The following is a 9121-nucleotide window of genomic DNA, read 5'->3' on the forward strand; positions in this document are numbered from 1 at the left end:
GAAAATTAGTTTTGACCAAATTTTAGCGGTATGAATCCAGAGGGTTTGGTTGCTGTGTATACCGCATTAAAGTTCGTTGACCTATAGCAGCTTTTAGCTCTCCTCCAATGGATAATATTCGAGTTACGGCTATGATTATGATAGTAAGCCACTGTTGATGTACTATCATTTGCTTTCAATCTCACATATAACATGCTTCATGTCATAATCATCTGGCATCTGTGATGACATTCAACACTGGTCAAGCATAGTCCAGTTAGTAAATTGCTGCCTTGACGATGACCTTCACAGCTTCGAAGGTCTCGATGGCAGTTGGTACGATCTGGTCCGCCGGCAGCAAAAAGCCGTAAGTTCCAGTGTCACGAAGTTCTACGGCGTAGGAATACTTGATTCCCGCCACACCGTAGGCCCAGTCTACACTGGAGCCGGAGGCAGGGTCTAACGATAAATTCAAAGAATCAGAAAAGCAACAAATTATTCCAAACTCAGAGGACATTAGGAAGGAAATAATAATGATAACGATGACAAGAAAACTAGAATAGCACTTGGACAGCGCAGACATCCGTTAAGCAGCTTATTCCCAACGTACATTATGTTCCTATATTCATATCACCTGCATTATCAGATTCCTTGACCACGAAAACATACCTTCACTGCCGACCACCGCAATGGTTCTGAGGGTCTCAAAAGCAAGCGCGCCATCTAGCGTTCATAATGAACCTTACCACTGATAAAGAAACTTGAAAACAACGAAAATAACAACAACCCTGCATTCGGCCGATGATCTCGATTACCTTTTCCTCGTTTTATCATCCGTAAATTATTTTTTTTGAAAGTTTCGTCCGATTCGTTCATAAATGTTTGAGTCATCTTGCAAACAGACGAACAAAGCAGAATGACGGAAATAATGATGGAAATAAAAAAGTATATAAATTACATATTTTTTCAATTCAATTCAATAGTTTGTTTATTTCCATCATCAAAAAAGAAATTTTAATTGAACAAACAAATAAACGAAAGAAAAATCAACGCCGGTCAAAAGCATAACCCCCTTGGCGGAGGTAATACTGTTGTTGATGACAGTGAAGTATGGCGATGGAAGGATGCTGTGGAATTAGACGGAGACGGGGGGAGTGGTGGGGAGATGGGTGGTCAGAGCTTCACGTCCATAGAGGTGTTTGTGGAATGCTGACACAACTGCGTAGTGGGCATGATAAATGGCTAGCAAAGAAATTAAGGACGACAGGTGTCTACCTTCCTTATACTGTCCAAACATCAATATCATAGTGACCTTTATCAGAATTTTATTTTAACCGAAGATAACGATGACGATCACTGTTATCATTACTGTTAATGTCATAACCATTATCATTATCATTATCATTACTGTTGCGATGTCCAATATCATTATTGCTTTAATTAGTGAGGATTTTGATGAAGGCTGTCAATGTATTAATTCTTTTGTGTCGTAATTACCTCCACTTAAATTTCTGCTTGTTATTGCTGTTCTAGTATACTACGTACATCAACTACTACTGCTGAAACTCTCTCCCTTACCACGGCTGCCATACCTAACTTCTAACATTTATTGCGATCGATTGCTACTCTCACAGCCAAACAACAAATACAGTCTACTTGCAGGAATATTTATCGTTCTATTTAGTTATTATCTTCCTTGTGTTATTTTGTCAATACTCTGTATGATATTGTAAGGGGGCTACTTTGTTCGCGGTATTTCTCATTTACACGTAGATATAATTCATTTTCAACGTTTATCTTGAGTGTTACTTTAAAATACAAGAATTAAAAACATACACACTTTTTACAAGTACAGAACAAGAAAGTATTTCTACAATGATAACTTACAGATGGTATTTGCGATGCTGCCGTATTCATAGCTAGTTCCGTAGACTGCAGATAGTGCGTTTACTGCGTCACGAGCAACATTATACTATAGGAAAAGCAAAAACAAAACAAAAAACAACAACAACAACAACAAATTAAAAGACGAAGAGAATAGAAAGGCTAAAAAAATCCACGGAGGTAGTTTGCAACGAGAGGGCCTGTTTGTTTGGTGACAGCCAAGGTATTCAACTTATGTAAATTTCACAGTATTTCATGCCATTGTCGGCAGCCATCGCTTTTGCATATGTCTCAATGATGTCTTTTCAAATGACGTTAATTTTTTTTTCATTTGTATGCATAGCAAGGAAAAATATTGACAATCAAAATTCAACAACCAAGATACACATTTGCATACATACAAACTTGCACAGAGGCATTTTATTGTATAAAAATGTGTTTTTTTTTACTCATCTTGTAAACCAAATCTTGAGATTAGATACGTGGGTGACAGGGATCGTGGAATATAACAATAATCTAGTCCTAGGTAACTGATGGACTTTCTCTTCTAGACCCTGGAATCGAATCATAGCCAAGGCCCTTTCCGGCTAAAAGAAAGCAATTATTTTTCTACTGCTCTTAATCGTCTCCATGCATTGCTTTTTACATCAGCAGCGCGCACTCATACCTGTTCCGTGTAGTCACTGGGCAGACGATACGTGTAACCCCATGGAGTCAGCCACATCTGACTGTAGGCGTGAAAATCGACGAAAACTCTGACGTCATTGAGTCCCAGGATATAGTTGGTGACTTGGAGAACCTCAATCTCGGAGTGAGCGTTTGGACCCTGGTAGTCATCAGCGCAAGGGTTGGTGCCAGCGTCTATTGGCGAATTCACAATAGACTATATTGTAGAATACCAAACGCTCTTACGTTCCAAGCAATGACGCCCATGTCGTGCAATAATAAGTCCCGAAAGGGCAGTTCGTCGTTGTTTGTTGTTGGTGTTTTTTTTTTCAATAGAGAGTGAACGAAATTTCCTATTTTTCTCTCTCTTCTATGGAATAAGGGAAGGTCACAATCGTCACCTCTGTTTATGATCATTGTGTTTCTACACGGTTATGATTACACTACAACTTTATTGAGAATTTTAACATCGGCAAAATGGGCATTCCTCTATATTTGTGAAAGCTGAGACAATTTAAATGTAAATATAGTACATGGAGGCTACTTATGCGGGGTACTTTTGCGGCAAAGAAAATAAACATATAAGAGATTGTTAAACATCATTCTGAGTACTCATCTGTTTACAGTGCCTAAATTTGTGCTGGAATTATACTGCCCCATTGATGACGTCAAGGGTGTACTGCATATTTTCACAGCGGCCTGAGCGTACGTATATCGGCGCGAGTGTACTTGTGTACCAATATCAAATTTCATGTTACTGAATTGCACCAAAAATCACAGGAAATACTTAATAGTTTATCTCCCAACACTTACGTAAATTTGCACCAAATCGATCTTCTGGAACCGTTGATCTAGATGACGAATTGTATGTCATCGTTCAACATAAAACAACTCATTGTCACTCTTTGCGAGCTTTGCGGCGTTCGCGCTGCTTGCACAATCTGAAATTAGAAAAACAAATCTGAATCAGATATAAACACTCACTGTCCGCAACATACTCAAACTCTGTTAAATACTTTTGCCATGTTTGTATAACGAGAAACTCCATTCTAAAAAGATATGACGGTCAATGATAAAGTTGTAACATACATTTGTACTGCTCAAATTATTACAGTGGTGTGACCAGCAGTCTGGTATTACAGGCTATTATACGTGTGGACACTAGTACTTGTCTTGCCAAGCAGCTATATGCTAGCCTCACGTTCTAGCAGCCAGCAAAGATAGCGCGCCAGCAAGTTGCATTGATGTATGCTATGCACAGTCTACTAGTATTAGGTCTAGTACACGGTATGCAGTCAGTGCAATTGGTGAAAGGTTTTTTGGGAAAACGCCTTTGGTCTGATGGGTAATATACTCACTTCCCCACTGAAAATCCCAGTTCCTGTTGGGGTCTACTCCGTCACACAAACGTCCTACATTATTGCTGCGAGTCTTACGCCACATTCGGTCCTTGGAAGAGGTAACAAAATCGATTACATTATTGTAGCACATGCACTCCGATTTTTTTTTTCTATTCTATTGAAATCAAAGCTTTATTTCTTGGTAGCTTTCATTTTCGATTTCAGGACGATCTTTTGTTCGTGGAAGCAAGTCAGAATGCAAGATCTCGACTATAATGTGTCAAACCTATAATGTTTGTTATTTTTGACAAATCAAATAATCATAAGATCTCCTCAAACGAAAATAATTATACTTTGTATTTATTTTCTCCCGTTATAGGTCTCTAGGTCTAACTTATTCCAAGATTGATATTATTCATCGCGAGACTGGGATAACATAAAAGTCTGAAAGTGTCAGACGTAAACAATGCAATAGGAAATTATCAGAAGTAACTCTGACTGAGATCAGTTCAAAATTCTCAACATATCCCTGGCATTTTGCCTCTGACATTTTTTATACCTTATGTATTTTTACCTCTGGCGAGATTTATCAAGATTTAATTTTAGATAGGTAGTAATTCGCAATGATCCGCGAGTTTATAGGTGGAAGTAATCTCCCTCTTGTTTTGTAATGTACACTTTAGTTGTCATTGCTTGTACAAAGATTTCCCGCCACTCGCCTGTAGATAAGTAGGATTTTTTTGGATTATCAATCATGACCATTGTTAGTGAAGACATTACTTTTGAGAAGTCGTAACTATGTGTGTTTACAGTTTATATTCATCCTGGGTTGAGAAATCACTATGTATTATAGCAACATTTCACTTACTCCGGTCCAGGTGTACTCGTATCCATCTGGGTTGTAATTGATGATCATGTAGAAGTCAAAGTTATCCAGCATAGAGGTGACGTCAGAATCAGAACCGTAGTTATCCACAAGCTGAAGGTGTAAATGATTAGTTTGTAAGTATGTTAATGTCACTACGTACTGCTATCATATAGGCCTAGAGTCTTACAGTTTTCTAACCACAAGGGGTAATTTCATACCAGCATATAATGTCAATGTATAATTGACATCACAATCCGCGAGCTGGTTTTTATGGGATTTTTTTAAATTTTCATGAATCTCAATCTTGTCGGTTTTTCGTTAGCATGACTCACTAATTGCAAGCTCCTTTAAGTCATTGGTATCATACGGCAAGATTCACTCTTTCCAAATAGTGAATTGGGTGTTTTCGTACTACAAACGAGATTACAGAAGAAAAGCAAAATATCAAGAAACTGAAATTCGTGTGAATGAACAAAGGACAAATATTTAATGCAGATACAATTCGTGGTGAAGGAAAAATGATTACCATTTTTGTCATGTACATCATGGCTGCAGGGGAAACCCACTCTCGGGCATGAATACCACCCTCCAGCCAGACGATCGGCTTGGTGATGATTCGTGGAGCGCCAACCTGCGGACGATATTCATGTCAGAATAGATTATTAGTGGATCGCGAATAAGTCTCAATATTATAGGTACACAATTCCCCAAAAAGGCGTCACTGCTTATGAAATCTTATACTTCAAAATATTGCGCTGAACAAGATGTCATCTTAATGTTAAAATGAAGACTCCCGTAATCTGTTTATGACATCCACGCTTGGATTGATGTTTGCACTGACCATCTTGCGCACTGATGTGTAGACCATGCACAATGTTGGGGTTCGAATCTTTAATAATCTCTGTTTACTGTCTTTATAGCAATGACTTGTAGGTACAAGGTATAATGACACAGAGTCCACTATCCTACTACCACAGGTAAATTTTGCCTCATTCTTTACTCGTAAAATGAATATGGTATTGTTTTCGAAAATATGCAATATGAATATTCGTTGAACTTATATAGGAATGTAGTATGCACATCAACTCCACATTAAATTTCAAATTCAAAATTCAAATTAGAATTTATTTGCCTTTTTCGACAAGAAAAAAAATATACACCTCACTTTCTTTAGTGACATAAATCATGTAAACAAAACAGAATGTGGATTTAACAGAGTAAACAACAATAAGTGTAAAATTACAGTAACGATACATTGTAATGGGATTGAAGTAAGATGAAATAAAGTGAAATATCAATATGCACTTTGCGATAAACTTTCATTCATTCATTCATTCATTCATTCATTCATTCATTCATTTATTTTTCATATTAAACCTTTTTTCAAACTTAGATTCCTTTACCGCAATATTTTTCTTTCTATTCATACCCATCTTCCCCGATGCATGCAAAACCTACCTTAAGAGCCCTGACGCTGCGCCCTTCGTAGGATGTAGCCAGCTTCTCAACCGAAACCAGACTCGGGTTGGAAGCAGCGAAGGTATCAATCCAGTCATTGATCTTTAATGAATCAGAAGAACTCAGGGTTAGAATCGTTCTTCATTTTCGTGAGAATTTAATTAGTTTGATGGCAATCATGAACACATTTTTGTCAACTCAAACAATATTTGACTGAACATATTTCTTTCATATTGTGTTGCTACCACAACACTATGTTTTGTGCCATTAATTCTGTCGTTGTTAATTCAGTGGCACAAAGTATTGTATCATGTTTGTATAGTGTCATGTTTGCAACGAAATGTTAAAGAAAAACAGGCCTATAGATATCTATTTGAATCCAAACCATGCAAGTTGTTTCGCTCATGCATTAGCGATCAACCTATATAAGACATGCTTATCTTTCAGCCTCTGAATACATATCTATCAAGAGAAAAGAAAAATGAGAATTATTTACTTCGTATTTCAGGGAAACATACCTCGTCAAGAGTGTGGTAGACCTCGTAGTCGAAGCCGTCACTGACGGACACGGGAGCCCTCTTCCTCTGGTCCAGGGCCAGTTTCTCGACGTCCTCAATGAAGGTCTGGACTTCAAATCCGCGGCCTTCAATGGTGCGGATGACGAAGTCCCTGTAAGCAGGGCTTACCATGATGTCGACAGGGTGATCAATGCTTCGAGGAGGCTTCCAGAAGTCCACCTTTGGCATCAAAAGAAAGACATTGTCACCGTTGTCTAAACGCAAAAGCTAATCGTTCGTGTTAGGTGTTGTTCATTTGATATTGCAAACAGTTAGCAACATACATACAAAATCTGTGAAAGATTGCTTTTTCGAACATCATGACATGAGTAGAGGTCCTTGAAATTTTCTGAGATGGGCAGCTTCAATCTGTCGTGGCGGTTGTATTTTTCCCCATTTTTCCTCTTTTTTTCTTTTTTCACCGTTCCCCCGTTCCTCTCCTTATCCTTCCTTATAGTTCTCATCTGCGTCATACCTTCACTAGTAAAACAAACTAAAAAAACCTGTTTGTATAAAAAATAGCACGTTTATGTGCATTTTCTTGAGTGCAGATTTTTTTCTATCATTTTTGTTTCTCTTCTTCTGCCTTTGTTAGTTGTTTGCTATATATATATATATATATATATGTATATATATATGTATATATATATGTATATATATATATATATATATATATATATATATATATATATATATATAATTTGTTCCTGCTTCGACAATGATGATATTTTGACTCTGCATCTGCTTGATGCCTGTATATTTTGGACGCACTCTACAGTTGAATATAACTTATTTTGTATAACTCAAGGACATCATTTTGCATGTTTTTTCATGATGACACTGCAGGGAGCCTCTGGAAAGCAGCCTTCTATCACTGAATAGGCAAACCATGCAGGGTAATACAATGGAGAAAACAGCAATGTATGAATAAATAAGTAGCTAAATGAATAAAACCAGTAACACATGGCGTCACCAAGCATACCATTAATATTGATTTCCCGATATCTGTCTATACGAAACGAGTTGCTTAACGAAGTGAGAGTTGACCGAAAAGACATTTAACTCACAACTTCTCTGATTTTCTCTTCGATGGCAGACAGCTCAGTCAGATCACTTCCACTTCTTGGAATGACACGGAGCACTTGGTATCTGCAAAAGAAGAAGGACTGGTAACATACACATACTTTTCTTTCATTTCCAGCTTCTTTATCTTTTTGTCCTTTCACTTAGTCTATGTGGGGCTTTTATCTGCAGCTTGAAATGATATATGACTACTGTTTTTTTTTTCGGGTGCTGTCTAGCAAGTGCATGCAAAATATCACGAACAAAGACACTTTTGTGCTTTGCCTGCACGCTACGGGAGACACAGTAAGCAAATGGTAAGGGTGTGTGAAAATGACTCTAAGAGCAAATCAACATTGGAAGCTTTAATGCACCAAGTCCTTAGAAACTCTTTGCATATAAGGAAAACTTATATGACTTTGACAGGAAAATGGTGGAGATTGATTGTCAAATTTTCCGTGAAGTATGGGCCGCCTGTAATACAAAATCACTTATTCGCACCTATTCATGATTGGTGCGAATGTTGCGGCATTTTTTTTTTTGGCCAGATTTTGTTAATGCACTTTCTGAAATAAATACATTTATGTTAATGCCGTTGCCTGTTACAAGAGGGAATAGAATGCGGGAAAAGATAGGAACCTGGTGTCTTCATCCTTGATATAGAGGCACTGATACATGAAAATAACATGTTCGCAAAAAAAAAAATCCACTTTTTTTTTATCTAACTTGAAAGAGAATGAAAAATACAATGTATCAAGACGTACCCATTGTAGGACCTAGCGGCAAGAGCCGCGGCCAGGATCGATGCCAGAGCGAGAAACCTAAACATGGCTGCTGATTGGAGATCACTTCGGCGCCGAATAGTCATTTCTTCATGTCGCAACTAATTTATACCTACGGAATAGACCTCTTTCAAGTGGTCCAAAGAATTATTACGTGGTGATGAGACACTCCTCCTTATCTTTGAAACTGACCTTAAGAATAGATAACAAGAAACTAAACCCCTTCTTTAGTACGGGAAGAGACAGCTGGAAAAACGTAAAAAAAAACTTGATTATCCCTCTTATGGAGCGCAAAGTAAACATTTAATCTCTCCATTTTGTGTCTCTGTGGGTCCAATCAAGAATATTTTTTTTTCTAGACATAAAAACTATAAAAAAAAAAATAGAAGCATTGATTTGAACATTAGTTTGTGTCTTTTTGTGAAGACATAAGAAAAAGGAAATTCCGTGCACACTGTCATGACTGTGCTTAGAACGAGAGAAAGCACATGCATCTCTTGTGTGTGTGTGTGTGTGTGTGTGTGT

The 9121-nt window shown here is 37.6% G+C and overlaps 1 protein-coding gene across 1 annotated transcript; it reads right to left on the bottom strand.

Moving 5' to 3' along the window:
- Positions 1-256: 256 nt before the first annotated feature.
- Positions 257-8643, bottom strand: LOC139726240 (carboxypeptidase B-like). The gene is made up of 10 exons (XM_071637306.1): positions 8579-8643; positions 7820-7901; positions 6714-6932; positions 6196-6297; positions 5264-5368; positions 4738-4848; positions 3888-3978; positions 2531-2724; positions 1867-1951; positions 257-438 (listed from the first exon to the last, which is right to left on the bottom strand). Exons 1-10 carry the CDS (start codon positions 8641-8643, stop codon positions 257-259), a joined length of 1236 nt encoding a protein of 411 aa, XP_071493407.1.
- Positions 8644-9121: the final 478 nt, after the last annotated feature.

This window comes from Diadema antillarum, unplaced genomic scaffold, assembly GCF_040938485.1.
Source record: "Diadema antillarum isolate AM-2024a unplaced genomic scaffold, OU_Dant_1.0 seq00000082_RagTag, whole genome shotgun sequence".
In the NCBI taxonomy this organism is placed as follows: domain Eukaryota; kingdom Metazoa; phylum Echinodermata; class Echinoidea; order Diadematoida; family Diadematidae; genus Diadema; species Diadema antillarum.